Below are 20,717 nucleotides of genomic sequence, written 5' to 3'. Positions count from 1 at the left end.
AGCTATCGTCCCATCTCATTGCTAAATCTGGACCTAAAAGTGTGGGCTAAGTTAATCTCCATGCGTATCAGTCCCCTAATCACAGGAAAAGAACAGGCAGGCTTTGTTAAAGGTAGGGAAGGAAAATACAACTCCTGTAGGATGCTACACATACAACTAGCACACCACACAAGCATAAACTACCCTTAGCACTAATAGGAGTAGACGCAGAAAAGGCCTTCGACAGGGTCAACTGGGCCTTTATGGAGGCTACCCTGCGGAAGTTTAATTCCCCCCCCCCCCCGCCCCCGAGTTAATTAAAGCCATATTTTTGTTATACATACAACCCACTGCTCGCTTAAAAATAAATGGTACCTTGTCACCTTCCTTCAAAATAACAAATGGAACAAGACAGGGCTGCCCCCTGTCCCCTTGTTCATCCTAGTAGTAGAAACCCTTTTACAAAATGTTAGACAGAACCCTGCCATCACAGGTTTTAAAATAGGACGCATGCAACTTAAAGGAGTTGCCTTCGCAGATTACCAGCTCTTTTTGTTGTCAGACCCAGTATTAGAATTACTGCTATTTAGTAAAATGCTAGACAACTTTGGCTCACTATACAACTTCAAAGTGAATGTCTCAAAAACAGAGATATTGAATATCACACTCCCTCCTAAGAAGGTCTCCCTAGCAAAGAAACACTCACCCTACCCATGGGTAGCAGACACTAAAATATCTAGGCATTCAACTGCCTAGTCAACTTTCCAAATTGTATAGTTCCAATTACGGGGAGGAATGGGCCTAACTGACATAGCTTATTATAAAGCTATACTTTTAAGCAGATGGTTGGAGCTGATCAAGCCTAGCAAACAATTGGATTTGGAGATTTTGGCCAAACATTCTCTAGGCTCCTGATTGCAGAAAACCCTATAGTGGCCAACAGCAGGCACTCCTAGACGCGCAGACCTTGACCCACTACTGAAAGGCACATGTCAAGTCTGGTTATCCTTGAAGGACGCTCTGACACCCTCCCTGTTTCAATTGCTCCCCTCGAGCCTACTCCCTACTGTTGTAACTAGCATCGACTCACCTTACGCAGATTTTTGGGAACAGTTTAGAGATATCCCTATTATGGATCTCTTCCAGTCTAATATGATGCCATCACAAGAAACACTACAAAAGATGTTGCAGCATGCACCCTCTAACCCGCTTCATATAGCACATTTTAAGAGAGTAGCAGAGAGCTTCCTACAGGCCTTTTCCTTCAAAAGACAACTCACGCTTTTTTAAACCATTTTATCAGTAGGTCTACCAGCACAGAGGAAAGTAAGCAAACTCTACTCTCCACTTATCGCCCCACAAGCTGGTTTTAAACCAGCATTCCTCTACTCCTGGGAGAGGGAGCTTAACATTAAACATACAGATGAGGAGATAAAAGCTATTCTTCGTACATCACATAGTTTCTCGACATGCACCAGGTTACAAGAGAACCATTACAAACTACTAACCCGGTGGTACAGAACCCCAGACTATCTCTATACACACAATCTATCGCTCCTTGTCCCACATATGTTATGAGTGCCCACTTATTACCGCATATTGGAAACGGATTGAGGAAACTATCCAAAAGGTCTTCTCAGCTTCCTTCACCCTCAAACTTGATCAAATGGTCTTGGCAAGGCCAAGCCCATCATACCTACCATTAACCCCTTAGTGACCACCCATACGTGTTTTTACGGCGGTCACTAAGGGGCCTTGGGCTGGAGCGCCGCCTTTTTACGGCGGCACTTCAGCCCAAGTTAGCGATAAAATCAATCGCTGTAGCTCCGTGCCCGCAGCTACCGGAGGTAGCTGAGGGCTCAGGGCAGTGATCAGAGACAGTGACAAGCGGTCTCTGATCACGTGATCGCCCGTGATACACTTTATCACGGCGATCACCGAAAATGCCGGCAGCAGAGCTGCCCGCACTAAACTTTCTCCCTCCTCTCATGTAAGAGAGGAGGGAGAAAGTCTCTGATGCAGCGATCGGGTCCCCCAGCGCGTCTGGCCCTAAGCTGGGTCCCGATCCTCACCCCCAGCCCCCCTTCCCCTTAAGAAAGACTGAAAGCCGTCTGCCGCCGCTCAGAGTAAGGTCTCTCTCCTCAGGAGAGGAGAGCGAAGTTCAAATTATGCCCCGATCGAGTCCAGATATGTTTAAATAAAGTTATTAGGGCGGCGCCCCCCCCCCCCACATCCAATTAAAAAATATATATAAAATGGCGCAGACATGCGCACTGGTTACTGTGCTGAAGATCTTCCTTCAGCACAGTAACCATCAGGGACCAATAATAATGGTCCCTGATCATGTGGTCTCCATGATAAACCTATCATGGAGATCACATCCATCTGTTACCGCCCCGTCAGTGGGTGGGTGCCGCCCCGTCAGTCGCCGTCCATTACCAGTCTATTAGGGACGGTCAGTTATTTTAATTTCTTTCTGAGCTGTACAGAAAAAAAAAAAATGGCTCAGATTATTCAGTGCAGAGCAGGCATACGAATGTCTCTGCTCTGACCACTCTGAATCTGACACCGCTTCAGAGGAAGGAAATATTTTCAGATAGCGGGGACTCCGATTCCATCCCAAGACCCCATAGCCCTATGGTGGTAGAAGTCGCCACTCCTCTTGGAGTGTACATCTTCATTTTCATGTGCTCTGTAGAAAAAAAATCTGTCTTTAAATTGACACTTGTGTAAAAATGTAAAACTTTTTTTTCCGCCTGCTTTGCATTAATTTCTACAAAAATCGAGGGGGTCTAAATGCTCACTACACCCCTAGATAAATACCTTAGGGGGTCTAGTTTTCAAAATGGGGTCCATTATGTTTTTTTTTTTATTGTTTTGGCAGCTCAACGCCATTACAAGTATGCAATGGGGCCTGAACAATTTTCAAGCAAATTTTGTGTTCTGAAAACAACTGGGTGCTCCTTTATGTTTGGGCCCTGCCGTTTGTCAAGACCAGGGCTGGGACAAGGCCATTTGGTGCCCAGGGCGAAGATGGCAAACTGCGCCCCCCCCCCCCGTTTTTAAGAAAGAATCAATGTTGTTTCAAAACAAGAATATACTTAAAGCAATAGAACAAAGGACTGTGGGACTTTGAAAGTATTCATTTTAAAACACGTGTGTAAACACGAATATGAACTTTGCCCCACGATAGCTCTTTTGTAGAACCCCCATAAAAACTTACAGTTACTTGACTTGGCCCTTGGGGATCTCGGACGCCACTTCAACACTTGGCCGGGGGCTCGGCGGAGCTGATGTTGTGCTTTATCCTAATGAGAAAGATTTCATAATAAGGATTTGGAGAAGGGGCAGAGGAATAGCAGAGCAGGGAGAGGCTGGTGCTGCTACTAGGGGGTCATACCATGGGGGAGTAATAAAACCCACCATAATGCCCCCCCCAGTAGTAATAATTCTCCTTATAATATGCAAAACATACCCCTTTGTAATGCCCCCAGTTGAGCTAATGTTCCCATAATGTGCCAACATAAAATACCCCCCTTCTCAGTGCCCCCGTAGATGACCCCCATAGTGCTCCCCCCTTCCCCATAGTACCCACCATAATGTGTCCCAGTATAAAATGCCCCTATACAGAGCCCCCCATATAAAATATCTTCTTTTTAGCCTCAGTAGATGCCCCTAAATAATCTGCAGTAAGATGTGCCCCCATAGATGCCCCCATATCATGTGCCAGTAGCCAGAGCCCCCCCATATCATGTGCCAGTAGCCAGAGTGCCCCCATATCATGTGCCAGTAGCCAGAGTGCCCCCATATCATGTGCCAGTAGCCCCCCATATCATGTGCCAGTAGCCCCCCTTATTGCCAATAGCCCCCTTATGGGCCAGTAGCCCCCCTTATGTGCCAATAGCCCCCCTTATGTGCCAGTAGCCCCCTTATGGGCCAGTAGCCCCCCTTATCATGTGCCAGTAGCCCCCCATATCATGTGCCAGTAGCCCCCCTTATTGCCAATAGCCCCCTTATGTGCCAGTAGCCCCCTTATGGGCCAGTAGCCCCCCTTATCATGTGCCAGTAGCCCCCCTTATCATGTGCCAGTAGCCCCCCTTATCATGTGCCAGTAGCCCCCCTTATCATGTGTCAGTAGCCCCCCTTATCATGTGCCAGTAGCCCCCCTTATCATGTGCCAGCCCAGTAGTCCCCCCTTATCATGTGCCAGCCCAGTAGCCCCCCTTATGTGCCAGCCCAGCCCAGTAGTCCCCCCTTATCATGTGCCAGCCCAGTAGCCCCCCTTATGTGCCAGCCCAGCCCAGTAGTCCCCCCTTATCATGTGCCAGCCCAGTAGTCCCCCCTTATGTGCCAGCCCAGCCCAGTATTGTACCTATATAAATAAAAAAAATAATAAAAAAAACTTATACTTACCTCCAGCAATGTGATGCGATGCAGGCCGCCTCTTCCGTCTGTGTCCCTCGCTATACGGCAGTCAGGCGACGCGATGACGTCATCGCGCCGCCTGCACCGGCCTCTGATAGGCTGCCAGCACTAGGCCGGCAGCCTATCAGAGGAACAGGAGGGGACACACCTCTCCCTCCTCTGCCGCAGCGCAGGCATCTGTATTGCCGTCCTGAGGACGGCAATACAGATGACTATGGAGATGAGCGCTTCCGCAATGGAAGCGCTCATCTCCTGCTCTGCCCTGCCGCCGGCCGCCCCCACTTGTCACCAGGGCCGCGGCCTTGCGGCACTCAGGCTTGCCGGCCCACCGGGAAATTTCCCGGTATCCCGGCAGGCCAGTCCGGCCCTGCTGCGCCCCCCTCCTTGTAGCGCCCAGGGCACCCGCTCCTTCGGCCCCTGCCTTGTACCGGCCCTGGTCAAGACATAAGATTAGGGCCACAATGGGGGTATTTCTGAAGACAGGAGAAATGGGGTGATACATTTTGGGGTGTAAATCTTCATTTTCATGTGCTTTGTAAGAAAAACATGTCTTTAAATTAATACTTTTGTGTAAAAAAATGAAAATTTTATATTTTTTCACCTTAGCATTAATTTCTTTAAAAAACTAGTGTGTCAAAAAACTCATTACACCCACAGATAAATACGTTAAGGGGCCTAGTTTTTAAAATGGGTTAACTTTTGGGGGGTTCTATTATTCTGACACTTATAAGCCTCTGCAAACTTGGCTTGTTGCAGGAAAAAATATGTACTTCAAAAAAATTTAAATTTATGTTAAAATGTTAAGTCTCCTAAATAAATAAAAAAAAGTTTAAATTTTTTGTAAGTGCAGCCAAAATAAAGTAAAGATGTGGAAATAGATTTCTGATAAGAATATTGAATAGTATTTATGTATGTGAAATATTGCAGTTGAAAATAGGAAAATGTGCCAATCTTTACAAATTTTAATAAATTTTCACTTTTTTTTAATAAAGATACGCATATTTTATCGGTAGAATTTTACCACCAAAGTACAATATGTGACGAGAAAACAATTTTCAGAATTACTTTGATGTGCAAAACCGTTACAAAGTTATTCTAAGCTAAAATGACATGCCAGATTTCCAAAATTTGGTTTGGTCATTAAGGCCCAAACAGGCTTGGTCACTAAAGGGTTAAAGAAAAATCTAATCATACACTAGCAGCAGCTAAAGCCCTCATACCTATTCACTGGCTCAGTAAAGAGCCTCCATCATTCCAGGAATGGCTCTCAAAAATGAACCAAATATGCCTTTTTGAAAAGCTAACTAGCCTAGCTAACAGAACCAATGATAGATGTATTAAACTATGGGCACCATGGAAGCAGTTTCAGGCTCAAAGGCAACAGGAAAACTCCTAAAACACTATTTGTATGTACAAGAAGACACATTAACCCCATTCACGACTGCAATACGTTTATATACGTGATATTTGCACATGCCCCGTGCAGCTATCACGTCTATAAACGTCAAACCAGCTCTTTAATCAGCGCTTGGATTAAAGCTTCTGCCCCTGTCCTGCTGCTGTCACGGACAGCATACAGTGCAGTAATGCCGGCAAGGGACCAATCAGAGTGGCCCCTTGCCGACAATCGATCCGATTGGTTAGTCTGTGCAGACTAACCAATCGGATCGCGGCAGTAAAAAAAATGCCGGTTTCAGGCTCTGATCTGCACTCTGCAGATCAGAGCCTGAAATCAGGTAGTGTCTCTGTGGCCCAGATCTGTGCCCCCTTCCTGGGCCCCCCGATCTGTGCGCCTCCAACACCCCCCTGTCCGCGCCTGCCCCTGATGCAGTTCCCCCGCCCGATCCATATTCATGTAGTCCCTGATGCTTTCCGCCCCATGCATTCTCCCCACCCCTTCTGCCTCAGCCTCCCTCACCCTCAATGTTAGCGGCCGTACCCCTATCCTCCCCCCTCCCTTTTCAAGGGCTGCCCCCGGTCCCCCTGCTGTGTGTGATGGCGGCGGCTCCATTCCTGAGCCGCCATCAGCAGCGAGTGTCAGCTCTATGCTGACACTCTGGGGTTAATAGAGGGAGGGAGCTCCCTCTCTCAACCATCGACGCTGCAGTGCTGTCGATGGCAGCGCCCGATGGTTGTCATAGCAACCGGACGCTTTGCAAAGGCGTCCGGTTGCCATGGCAAAGGCGTCCGGTGCTGCAACCTACAGGGCATCTAATAGTATTATACTTTGCAATGCAAGAGCATTGCAAAGTATAGTACAGCCATCAGCCCCACTGGATCTTCATGATCCAAGAGGGACTTGATAAAAAAAAGTAAAAAAAAATAAAAAAAAAGTGTAAATTAAAAAAAAATTGCCTTTTCCTCAAAAAAAAAAAAAAATGAAAAAATAAAATAAAATACACATATTAGGTGGCACCGCGTCCGTAAGGACCGTCTCTATAAATAGTTCACATGATAGACCCCGTCCGATAAACACCATTAAAAAAAAAGCCAAAAAAGCTATTTTTGTCACCTTACATCACAAAAAGTGCAACAGCAAGCGATCAAAAAGGCTTATGACCCCCAAAATAGTACCAGTCACCTCATCCCGCAAAAAATTAAACCCTATTTATGACAATCACCCAAAAAATATAAAAGCTATGGTTCTCAGACTATGGAGACACTAAAACATCATTTTTTTGGTCTAAGTAATGCTATTATTGTGTAAAACTTAAATAAATAAGAAAAAGTATACATATTAGGTATTGCCACGTCCGTAACGATCTTCTCTATAAAACTATCACATGACCTAACTCCTCAGATGAACGCTGTAAAAATAAATAAATGAAAACTGTTCCAAAACAGCCAATTTTTTGGTCACCTTGCCCCATAAAGTAATAATGAATGATCAAAAAATCCTATATACCCAAAAATGGTACCAATTAAAACCTCAACACTTTCTGCAAAAAACGAGCCACTGTACAAGACGATCAGCAGAAAAATAAAAAACATATGGCGTTCAGAAAACCAATCCAGCAAAATCTGCCTTCCAAAAACCGTATGACATTCCTTTCATTTTGCGCCCTGCCGTGTGCACGTACAGCAGTTTACAACCACATGTGGGGTGTTTCTGTAAACCGCGGAATAAGGGTAATAAATATTGAGCTTTGTTTGGCTGTTAACCCTCAATGTGTTAAAGAAAAAAATGTAATAAAATGGAAAATCTGCCAAAAAAGTAAAATTTTGAAATTTCATCTCCATTTTCCTTTAATTCTTGTGGAACACCTAAAGGGTTAACAAAGCTTATAAAATCAGTTTTGAGTAACTTGAGGGGTGTAGTTTCTACAATGGGGTCATTTATGGGGGTATCCACTATGTAGGCCCCACAAAGTGACTTCAGACCTGAACTGGTCCTTAAAAAGTGGGTTTTGGAAATTCTTAAAAATTACAAAATGGCACAGATTGTAAGTGTGCATTATCTTAATAATGAAAAATAAGGAATAAAAAAAATAATACCAGGGAAAAAAAATAAAGAATCAGCAGGAGACCACAGCACCTGCCAGTAATGATGAGGCAGATCGCCGGAAGGACGAGGACTTCATAACCTCTCAGGCAAGTTCTTCAATTCCCTCTTCCTCCCTGCTGCCATCTTCCCTTGCCCCACTGTCCTCCTCTACCGCCTCCCACACCGCAGGCTCCACGTTGTGGGCTGGAGCGCAAGCCTTCGAGCCACAATCCCTTGCTAATTTGCCCCCCTCATTCTTATACCCCAGCGTTCTACACTCCCTTTATAAAACGTCCGGATGCCGGACCCCAAGAGCTAATATGCGAGACAGCAACAAGACCTGTCCCTGGCCTTAAATAAATATGGGCAGCATCCTAGGGACCCTCTGTCCCCACCTGATTAACCTAATCCCTCTCTGATGGCATCTCCTCATTGGTCGACTGGATCCTCAAGGGTCAGTTCCCAGGTTATGGCACCAGGTCGCTGTCCTCATATACAATTGTCAGGCCTCAAAACCCTGGAGACTCCCCACATTAACACTCATTCTCAAATCCATACAAACCACTTGCCGGCACAGCAAAGGTCAGCTTCCACACCTGATGGAGACTCCAGACCATCGACTATAGCAGATTTACGTGCTCTTCTTTGCTCCTTACCCTCTAAAGAGGACTTTTCTAACTTTGCGGCTAATATTTTACAAGAATGCAAACAGAAATTTGCTCAGTTCTGCACAGATCTATCTACTCTCACCGAACGAGTGGACTCCATGGCTCAAGACCATACAACAGTGTCTGCTGAAGTGAAAGCTCTTCAGGATGTCACCAAGGCCCAAGGGACGCAAATTTACGCTCTTCAACACCCCCTAGATGACTTGTAGAACCGTGGAAGACGCAACATTCTTCGCATTAGAGGTCACCCAGAATCTGTTTCTACAGCTGACCTTCTTCCCACCCTCTTATCAATATTCTATAACCTACTGGTGCGCCCCAGGGCCACTCCCATTGAAATTGACAGGGCACACGTGGCACTCCGACCACCAGCACCCGAGGGCTCCAGGCCCAGAGATGTTATCTGTAGGATCCTCTTCAAAGCCAGACAACAGCAGTCTCTGTCATTTGAAGGATCTCCCATCATGATCCTACAAGACCTCTCCCGCTACACGCTTGCCCAACGAGCAGCATTGAACCCTCTCCTTGCTCTACTGCGGAACCGAGGTATACCTTATTGCTGAGGCTTTCAGTTTGCTTTGATAGCGGGTCATAAAGGTCAATCAGCTTCTCTCCGCTGCAGCAAAGACCTCCCTGGATTCCTCCACAGCCTCCACCTACCATTTATGGACATTGACCCGTGGCCCACCTTCATTTCGTCTAACTCTACTCCTCAGCAAAGACTCTCGAATTCACAAGCTTCTGCAAGAAGCACCCGGGGATCTCCGTCCCGATCCCTTAGAAGACGCCGATAACGATCCAATGGTCCATTGTGGAATTCCCAGGCATCTGCCCTGACCTGAGGACACTTTGGAGATGTTATGCACTTTAAGTTGTTTCTTTCCCAATTATCTGATGCCTAGCAGGTTTTTCTTTTCAGTCTTAAGTAGCAGGTCACGCTGTTCCATAATAGTCTACAGTAGTTAGATTTTTCTTTAGGGGTGACAGGTGGACTCCTTTTCCTGACTGTCACTTTCTCCACATAGCCTGGGAACTCTCTTGGGAGGATTTCTGTCCTGAGTGACTGTCCCTTAGGACCAAGTGGTCTCTTCATTCAGTTTTTTATTTAGCTTTTTCTCCCCCCCCCCCCCTTTTCTCTCCCCCTCCTCTCTTCATCTTCTCTCGTCGCTGCTCTCTTTCTTACATTCTGCAGGTCAGTGTGCGACTCCCGAGATGACATTGCTCAATATTGCGTCATTCAATGCGAAGGGCGTTAACTCACCTCAGAAACTACATCAAGTTCTTCATCACTTTCATCGACGAAAGGTACATATTGCTTGCTTTCAAAAAACGCACTTTAAAGGAAGGGTCTGCTCCTGACGTCCTGCATAGTCACTACACAACCTGGCATGTCGCTAATAATAAATACAACAAGTCTAAGGGAGTTGCCATAGCAATTCACAAATCCTTGACTTACCAATTGCTGGACTGTGTGGTCGATCCAGACGCCAGGTATCTGATCCTCTCCATAGGTATTTGAGGCCGGGAGTTCACTTTCTTCAATGTCTATGCCCCTAATCAAAATCACGTTACCTTCTTAGTTGACTTGGTTGACAAGGTCCTCCCTAAGCTGAGAAGCACAGTTATCTTATGTGGAGACTTGAATCCTACTCTCGACCCTACTCTAGACAACTCCTCGGGACGTGCTACCATTTCTTACCAGGCAATAAAGTTAAGAAAGCCTTCCTACAATTACAACTTAGTGATCCCTGGCGTATACAACACCCTGCAGACAGGGACTACACTTTTTACTCCTCGCCGCACTCTTCCTATAGTCCTATCAATTACATTCTGATCCAACATCAAGCTCTCACTTGGTTGGAATCTACTCATATAGGCTCCATTCTGTGGTCAGATCACGCCCCAGTCTTTTGTTCGCTACAACTTCCCTTTCTGTGTAAAACTGAGTGGTCATGGAAGTAGAACTGTTGCGATACCAAATTTCTGATTCGATGTCGATACCATAAAAAAGTATTGAGATACTCGATACCATGCGAAAAAAAATAAACCACCAAAAAAAGCCACGTGCATTCCGCATTTTAAAAAATGGTGAATAGCGCAGTTTTTATTTTTCTGTTCCAGCGTTCACCGCATAGATTTTTTTTATATTTTAATAGTTTGAACTTTTCGGACGTGGCGATAGGTTTATTTATTGTTTCTATATTTTATATGTAAAATTGGGAAAGGGGGTGATTTATACTTAATTTATTTTTTTTACTTTTTATTTAATAACAATTTTCCCCTTAGGGGCTAGAACCTGGGATCTTTTCATCCCTTGTCCTATTCACCCTGATAGAGCTCTATTAAAGTGAATAGGACCTGTTACACACTCTGCTGCGCTGTGCACACAGCAGCAAGGATGTTACCATGGCAGCCAGGGCTTCAGTAGCGTCCTGGCTGCCATGGTAACCGATCGGAGCCCCAGGATTACACTGCTGGGGCACCGATCAGAAGCTGCCACTGCACCACCAATGAGAAGGGGAGGGGACTCTGTGGCCACTGCCACCAATGAGAAGGGAGGGGACCATGTGGCCACTGCCACCAATGATTTTAATACTAGGGGTTGAGGGGGAACGGGCGCACTGCGTCACCAATGATAATTAACCTTTAATACAGGAGGCGGGTACTGGCAGCAGATCAGCGGCAGTTAACCCCTAGGTGCCGCACTTCAGGGGTTAACTGACGCTGATCACAGCTCCCTGTCAGACAGGGTGCCGGCTATGCGATTCTGCTGCCGGCACCCGCCTCCTGTATTAAAAGTTAAAGACCACCTTTCATGGGTTCGGACTTTAAGTTAGCAGGCTACATAGAGCGGAGCCCAGGGATCTCCCTGCACTTACTATTATTCCTGGGCACCGCTCAGTTCGCCCGCTCTGGCACTAATTACTACTATCGGAGCAATGGGCAGGAGACATCAGCTTCTCTCCAGGGCGTTCCTTTACCATGGCTGTGACGTTCTGCGCTGCAATTAGACAGCGCTACAGCCAGGAAGAAAGAACACCCAGGAGACAAGCTGATGTCTCCTGCCCATTACTCCGATAGTAGTAATTAGCGCCAGAGCGGGCGAATTAGCATACAGAGCAGGAGACTGGAACTGGGCCACAGCGGGCGAACAAAGCATCGCCCAGGAATAATCGTAAGTGCAGGGAGATCCCTGTGCGCCGCTCTATGTAGCCTGCTAACTTAAAGTCCGTACCCATGAAAAGTCCTGCTATCATTGGTGGCGCAGTGCGCCCGCCCCTCTCTCTTTATTGGCAGCACAGCACAGGGGGGAGGGAGAGACTGCTTCCTTCTCCCCTGTGCTGCTGATACAGATATACTAGACTGCACAGGAGAGCAGCCCATCATCGAAAAAAATGGAAATCCCGGTAACTTATTGATAGCCGGACAAAAGTATCACTTGGGTATCGAAATTTTGATACCCGCAACAACCCTACATGGAAGCTTAATAAGTCTCTCCTTCTTGATTCAGTCTGTCGCCGAGGTTTCTCAGACAATCACAGATTTTCTGTCTGACTACCTGACAGACGCCACCCCTTTGCCTATGCAATGGGCGGCTATTAAATACATGATACAGGGCATTCTGGTCACACATGGGATCCGCATCAAGGGGGGAGAAGGCTCAATCTTTCTATTGCCCTACAAAAAGTCGCCTCCTTGGAGCGGTTTTACGAGATCTTCTATGAATCTGGCAACAAAAGTGGGCACTTGTTGGCCAGAGCCCTTAGGGGTCAAATGTTATCTTCTCACATCCCGGTCATTAAGACTCTGCAGGGTCTACTGGTACATACTACTCCAGATATTGCATCCACTTTCCACTCTTTATTCTGCTCTGTATGACTTGCCAACCTCATCTGAGTCGGGGGACTTGCCTCAATCTTCTGCCGCTCAGCTGACGGCGGAGCAATCGGCCAAGCCTCGAAACTCCCTTCACTGTTGGTGAGCTTCAGGACGTATTTAAATCTCTTCCTGGGGCTAATAGTCCGGGCCCGGATGGGTTTACTGCAAGGTTCTACAAAGTGTTTTTAGAAAAAGTAACCCCTTTTCTCCTCCGGGTCTTCAACACTGTGTCGTCTGGGCTTCCCTTTCCGGCACATTCCACTGCAGCTCACATAGCGGTCATTCCCAAACTTGATAAGGACCCCCAGGTGTGTGCGAGTTATCACCCAATTTCTCTTTTAAACGTGGATCTTAAAATATATGCTAAACTCTTGGCAAATCATCTGAAGGCGTTTTTGCCATCTTTGGCTCACTCAGACCAGGTGGGGTTTGTGCCGGGAAGGGAGGCCAGGGAAAACACCCTCAAGACACTGGACATTATTCATTATGCTAAGACTTGCAACATACCCCACATGGTCTTATCTCTTGATGCAGAGAAGACTTTTGATCGCATCTCATGGCCCTCCTTACGCTCTACCCTGCCACATATTGGTTTAGGCCCCTGGTTCATGTCTAAGATACTCAACTTATACCAAGCTCCTTCAGCGAGAATAAAAATGTATGGGACCCTCTCTTCCCCCTTTTCCATCCATAACGGCACCCGCCAAGGTTGCCCATTGTCTCCCCTATTATATGTTCTGGTTATAGAACATCTAATGTCTGCAATACGTAATAACCCCGATATCCAGGGCATTCATATAGGTAATCAGGAGTATAAATGTGCGGCCTTTGCGGATTACCTATTGTTATATATTACCAACCCCCGTGTCTCCCTTCCCTGTCAACAGTCGGAGTTGTCTCGATTTGGGGCGTGGTCTAATTTTAAGATCAACATGTCCAAATCCCATGCCCTGAATGTCTCTAAAGGACAGGACTTGGTTGCTTCACTTAAGGCCTTCTTTCCTTTCTACTGGCCCACAAAAGCCATTACTTATCTAGGGATTAATATAGGTCCTACTTTATCGCATCTGTTTAAGGATAATTTTGCCCCACTCCTGGTTCGATTCCCAAAAGATCTGGAGTCCTGGCACCAGAATTTTTTTTCCTGGTTCGGACGGATTAGCATTTTAAAAATGAATGTTCTGCCCAGACTTCTTTATCTCCTGCAGACCATCCTCATCCGGATCGCCCTCTCCCCAGATTCTTAAATGTTTCTTAAAGTTTGTATGGTCCCCTGGTAGACCACGAAAACGCTGGGAAAGTTTGACTCGCGCTAAGGCTGTGGGTGGAGTTGGTCTCCCGGACTGCAGACTATACTACCACTCTACAGCATACTCCCAGCTTTTGGACATGTTTTGGCTTTCTTCTCAGAGAGTGTGGGTTAATATAGCAAGGGACTTATCGCCCTTTGTGTTGACTTCGGAGTGTTAGGAAGACTGTGCGGACTGCTCTTTCACTTCCAATCATACATTTGCCATTCTTTGGGGTATCAGCCCGTAACTCTCTCTTAGACCCGCAGGGCCCATTCACTCCCATTACTGATCACCCACCTTTTCACCTAGGATCATCCCCTAACCCTTTTCTCACAGGCACCAAAAGCTCTCCTCTTCGCTTTTGTCAGGTTCTCTCGGGGGGGGGCATCTCTGAAACCTTTGGCCTCTATATCGGATACTTCACCCCCCCCCCACACCAAAGCACACCTTAAAATATCTTCAACTTCAACACTTTTTCACCTCAATACGCGCTTTGCATAATTTTACAAGGAACTTGACAGCCTTTGAACAAGCCTGTCTGCGCCCTTCGGCTGTGTTCCGATACATATCCTTTATATATAAACTACTTCTACAGCAAAGATCCTCCTAGCCCCCACCGTTCTGTGCAGCATGGGAACAGGATTTAAGCATTCAATTGTCCTCTTCCCAATGGCTCAGGCTACTTTCACACCTGCATTCAGTGTGGATCCGTCTTGTATCTGCAAAGACGGATCTGCCCCGATAACGCAAACACTTGTATCCGTTCAGAACGGACACATTTGCATTATTCTTTAAAAAAAAAGTCTAAGTCAAAACGGATCCATCTTGACTTACATTGAAAGTCAATGGGGGACGGGCCAGTTTTCAATTGCACCATATTGTGTCAATGAAAATGGATTCATCCCCATTGACTTACATTGTAAGTCAAGAAGGATCCGTTTGGCTCTGCATCATCAGGCGGACACCAAAATGCTGCAAGCAGCGTCTTGGTGTCCACCTCAAAAGCGGAACGGAGACCAAACGCAGCCAAACTGATGCATTCTGAACGGATCCTTATCCATTCAGAATACATTGGGGCTGAACTGATCCGTTTTGGGCCACTTGTGAGAGCCCTGAAACGGACCTCACAAGCGGACCCAGAAACGGCAGTGTGAAAGTAGCCTCAGATGTTATATTTTTTCACACAAAGCACTACTAGCCACAAAAGCGCAAGAGACTTGCTATAAGATCCTGGCCCGGTGGTACAGGGTACCAACACTGCTACATAAATGGTATCAATCTACATAAATGGTATCCCTCGGTCACAGACAGATGTTGGAGATGTGGGACTGGAGGGCACGCTACTTCACATTTGGTGGCACTGTTCGGCCCTACGCGCGTTCTGTGATACGGTTCATAAGGCTATTTTCAAAATAACAGGATTCCCAAAGCCAAACACGCCAGAAATCTCTCTCCTATATGTTCTCGACCTCACCATCCCAGCATATAAAAATTCACTGCTCAAATTTCGCATCCAAGCAACGAAGGCAGTGATTTTGAGCATGGGTGTAGGAAGCGGGGGGGATGGGGGGGGACAGATCCCCCCCAGGAAATAATGTGGGGGGGACAGGTATGGTCAAATCCCCCCCAGCGGCAGCGGGGCAATGTGTGCGGCGGGGCAGGCACTGAGATGAGTGCTTCCATTGTGGAAGCGAAGCGCTCATCTCCATAGTGATTTGTTTGTATCGCCGTCCTCAGGACAGCGATACAAACAGAAGGCTGCGGAGGAGCAGGGCAGGGAGGTGTGTCCCTTTCCTGTTCCTCTGATAGGCTGCCGGCACTACTAGGCCGGCAGCCTATCAGAGGCCGGCGTAAGCGGCGTGATGACGACATCGCGCCGCCTGAGCCGTACAGCGCTGGAGTCGGGACACAGGAAGAGGCCTGCATCGCATCGCTCCAAAGAGGTAAGTATAAGTGTTAATTAAAAAAAATATATATATATAATACTTTGTTTTACTGGCACATAATTGGGCGGGGGGCTATTACTGGCACTTGATTGGGGGGGCTATTACTGGCACTTGATTTGGGGGCTATTACTGGCACTTGATTGGGGGGGCTATTACTGGCACATGATTGGGGGGGCTATTACTGGCACATGATTGGGGGGGCTATTATTGGCACTTGATTGGGGGGGCTATTACTGGCACATGATTGGGGGGGCTGTTATTACTGGCACATGATTGGGGGGCTGTTATTACTGGCACATGATTGGGGGGCTGTTATTACTGGCACATGATTGGGGGGGCTGTTATTACTGGCACATGATGGGGGGCTGTTATCACTGGCACATGATTGGAGGGCTGTTATTACTGGCACATGATTGGGGGGCTGTTATTACTGGCACATGATTGGGGGGCTGTTATTACTGGCACATGATTGGGGGGGCTGTTATTACTGGCACATGATTGGGGGGCTGTTATTACTGGCACATGATTGGGGGGGGGCTGTTATTACTGGCACATGATTGGGGGGGGCTGTTATTACTGGCACATGATTGGGGGGGCTGTTATTACTGGCATATGATTGGGGGGCTGTCATTACTGGCTGATGAGAGGCACTGGGGGGCTGATGAGAGGCACTGGGGCTCTTATCTGAGGTCTGATTGGGGGTCAGTCATATTGGGGTCTGAGCTGAGGTGTGATCTGAGGTCTTATTAACATTGGGGATCTTATTGGGGCTGTTAGCTGAGGTCTGATTAACATTGGGGGTCTGATTGGTGGTCTGACCTGAGGTGTAATGAAAAATATTTTTTTCTTATTGTGCCCACTTCCAGCCCGGAGCCCAGCTGCCCAGAGCACTGATCCGGAGCAGCTTGGAGAAAAAGGCCTCACAGTCTCCCACACTCCTTCTGCCCGGCCAAGCCAGCCAGCACCAGTCTTCAGAACTGTAAGTGTGTGTGTGTGGGAAGGGGGGGGGGGGGGGGGAGTTCACACACACACACACACACTTAAAATTTAACGATATAAACAACTCGCAGTTTACTGAATAAGAATATACCCGGCGAGCAAAAATGCTGTCCCCCCCAGATTTTTTGGGGTTCCTACACCTATGATTTTGAGGCACTGGAATGGTTTGAGGGAGTAATGTTAAGTCAAAGAATAGAGGAACTGATAGCCCATTCCCCACAGAAATATGCACGATTCTTGAAAATATGGGGCCCCTGGGAAGTCTTCTGCACCTCAGAGACATACAGTACACTCTAATCGGATTCTGTGAACTGATCTTTCTTCCTCTATATATCTTTTTCTATAAATCTTTGACGTCTCTTTCTCTCCTGTTTTTTCTGCTACCCACGACTGTTCGCTCAGCCCCTTTATAATTTATTTTTATTTTTCTGGTGTTCTTGTTTGTACTTTCTTGTTTAAAAATGGATTTGGCCCATATCCATTAGGAGGAAAATAAGAAAAAAACAATTTTTGAACCAAAAAGGTGTGCTTTTGGTGGGTTTTGAACTAATGGTGGTCTGTGGATGACACCATTATGGAGGCGGGGGGGCGGTCATCTGTGGCCATGGCGCCGTTATGGGGGGGCGGGGCATCAGTGGCCATGGCGCCGTTATGGGGGGGCGGGGCATCTGTGGCCATGGCGCCGTTATGGGGGGGCGGGGCATCTGTGGCCATGGCGGCGTTATGGGGGGGGCGGGGCATCTGTGACCATGGCGCCGTTATGGGTGGCGGGGCATCTGTGGCCATGGCGCCGTTATGGGGGGGCGGGGCATATGTGGCCATGGCGCCGTTATGGGGGGCGGGGCATCTGTGGCCATGGCGCCGTTATGGGGGGGCGGGGCATCTGTGGCCATGGCGCCGTTATGGGGGGCGGGGCATCTGTGGCCATGGCACCGTTATGGGGGGGGGCGGGGCATCTGTGGCCATGGCACCGTTATGGGGGGGCGGGGCATCTGTAGCCATGGCACCGTTATGGGGGGGGGATCATCTGTGGCCATGGCACCGTTATGGGGGGGCGGGGCATCTGTGGCCATGGCACCGTTATGGGGGGGCGGGGCATCTGTGGCCATGGCACCGTTATGGGGGGGCGGGGCATCTGTGGCCATGGCACCGTTATGGGGGGGCGGGGCATCTGTGGCCATTGCACCGTTATGGGGGGGGGCGGGGCATCTGTGGCCATGGCACCGTTATGGGGGGGCGGGGCATCTGTGGCCATGGCACCGTTATGGGGGGGCGGGGCATCTGTGGCCATGGCACCGTTATGGGGGGGCGGGGCATCTGTGGCTATGGCACCGTTATGGGGGGGCAGGGCATCTGTGGCTATGGCACCGTTATGGGGGCGGGGCATCTGTGGCTATGGCACCGTTATGGGGGCATCTGTGGATATGGCACCGTTATGTGAACTGTAGGCAATCGATATGTAAACTGTAGGCAAGCCATATGTAAACTGAAAGGTAGCGCAATCCACATAGTACTCACTATGAAACTCCCGTACTAGCAGGAACTGCAGGCTGGCCGGTCACTCACTTTCTCACGCGCCTGCTTCATTAATAAAATGGGAGGAGCATGCGCGTGAGGGAGTGAGTGACTGGCCCGCCTGCCTGCTAGTATGGGCGTTTCATAGTGAGTACTATGTGGATTGCGCTACCTTACAGTTTACATATGGATTGCCTACAGTTTACATATGGATTGCCTACAATTTACATATGGATTGCCTACAGTTTACATATAAATACTGGTGTGTGCAGGGTATTAGAGTACAGTGACTATCGGGCCCTGCCACAAGTTGCCGGCCTCCAGCCCCTCCTCCTTATCTGCTGATAGCTGAGTAAAAATGTCAGCATTCGTCCCATAAGACGCAGGGGCATTTTCCCCCCACTTTTGGGGGGAAAAAGCGCGTCTTATGGGGGAAAAATATGGTATATGCCATCATTTCGCAACATAATCCTTTCTCTTTCGAACTTTAATGTCATTTTATAACTACTTCGATTTATACTTTCAGTTACATATGTGATTTCAACATATTTTTTCATCATAGCATGCCATCTGCTCAAAAATTCTAATAAACACTTTAATAAAAAAAAAAATATTTAAATACTAAAAATAATGCCCCATGTATCACCAAAAAGGAACAAAAATGACATAACTGGCCAGATTTATTTTGTTACGGCTTTCAAAGCTGCATATTCTAAAAATAAAAATACTGAAAATTTGTCTGCTCAGGAAGTGCAGGTAAATGGATCAAGGCTGAACTGGTTAAATGAAGGCAATGTTGTGCATTTTATGTAATTTGGATAAATGCAAATAAAGTACATAAAGGGTCAAAAATCAGTAATGCATATTCTTAAGTACTAGTAGATTCTTGAACTGGTTGTTCATTTTTTGTATTGGCAGTGAGGATAGGAACATCCAAGCCGCAGTGGAATATATACCTACCCAAGCAGGAAGCAAGATTGTGACGTTCACTGGAATTCAAAATTGAGTTTGGGTAATTAATACATTTACCATTTATCATATATTAAAAGTCTATATACCTACAATTACAAGTAAGTAAGTCCCAGCAGTTTATGAATCCATTCTCGGTTGAAGCTAGAAGATATGTGGAAGACCTCATCCTTCCAAAACATAAGCTCCTAGAAAAGAAAGGTCAAAAACAGTATTAAATCACTCAAAAAAGTTGGTCATATTTCTTGACAATTGGCTACAGGTACTCCTGGATGCTAAAAACTGTTTTCCACATTCTTAGAGTATATAAGAGTTTCTTCTCGCCCTCATCCTCCAAGCGACCATCCTAGATCCCTTTCGGCTGCACTTCCGCGATAGAGTTGCCACACTACAGAGCAATTCAGATGTCAATCAATCACTCTGTTTACAGACATCCGGAGCAAAGAAAGAGAAAAGGATATGCAATGCTGTATACTGCTAAATACATGCTAGTAGTAAATGCTATGAGATTTTTTTCCTCAAGTGAAGATGCCTACATGTGAGTAATACTCCCCGGGTCAATCTGGAAGACAACGTTCAAGTCTAAACTCTATCATCTTATAAAAAAAACTAAGACTTAAACTTAATATTCCCATTTGTACCGGTCTTACTTCTAGTAATTCTGAGGTTCCAAAACTTCTGCATTAAAGGGAAGCTATCACAATGAAAATGTGATTTAACCTACAGGCAGCATGTTATAGAGCAGGAGGAGCCGAGCAGATTTACCAGTATGTATAGTTTTCTGGGAAAAGATTCAATATAATATGTAATTCATTCATTTAAATTCCTGCTCATTCAAGTTTTGAAGTCCAGGAAGTCAATGAGGCGGTCCCATCAGTGACTGACTGACTGTAAAATACAGAAATAGCACAGTGAAGGTTGTCAATCACTGATAGGAACGCCTCTGAGTTCAAAGCCCAGAAATCTGGCTTATAGATTAAGGCAGCAGGAAATATATAATAGGATTGAGAAAAAATGGAGCAACAATTTTTGACCCAATGTAAATCACAGGGACTTTTGCAGATTTGTTTAGTGAGTTATATAATTGTAAAGAGACTATGGTACACCAACCATGTGCTATGCAGATCGATAATTATTTAGAATCCCTTAAATCTACCTACTTTAGATAATGGCCAGAGAATGCGGCTTAATTCTACAATAGAAACGTTGGAAGGTCTCTCTGCAATTAAAAAACTATGCACCGGAAAGCTTCAGGGCCCGATGATTTCCTAGTAGAACTTTATCAACAGTATGCTGATATATTAGCTCCTAAACTACCTTTACGATTCAACAGATTTACAAATGATATGGTTTCAGTAAAGAAAATGTTAGCGACTAAGATAAATGTTATAATATATATATATCCGTTACCTACCTCTAGCTATATCTCTGATAAATACCAATATGAATATTCATGCTCTAATTCTCGCTGATGGGCTTAGGTCAGCTATGGGAGACCAGTTTTTTTTCCAGATCAGATTGGTTTTACGCCAAACAAATTTGTGATGCTAACCGCAGGATT

General features: G+C 46.5%; 1 protein-coding gene across 1 annotated transcript in view; it reads right to left on the bottom strand.

Annotated features, from left to right (window-relative positions):
* The window catches only part of WDR75 (WD repeat domain 75), a 343,006-nt gene that overhangs the window by 114,587 nt on the left and 207,702 nt on the right, over positions 1-20,717 (bottom strand). The window contains exon 15 of the mRNA XM_040441253.1: positions 19,250-19,344. Coding sequence (XP_040297187.1) covers positions 19,250-19,344 — 95 coding nt within the window. The remainder of the gene's footprint in view (positions 1-19,249; positions 19,345-20,717) is intronic.

This window comes from Bufo bufo, chromosome 7, assembly GCF_905171765.1.
Source record: "Bufo bufo chromosome 7, aBufBuf1.1, whole genome shotgun sequence".
NCBI lineage: Eukaryota > Metazoa > Chordata > Amphibia > Anura > Bufonidae > Bufo > Bufo bufo.
This window is presented reverse-complemented; position numbering and strand designations above follow the sequence as displayed.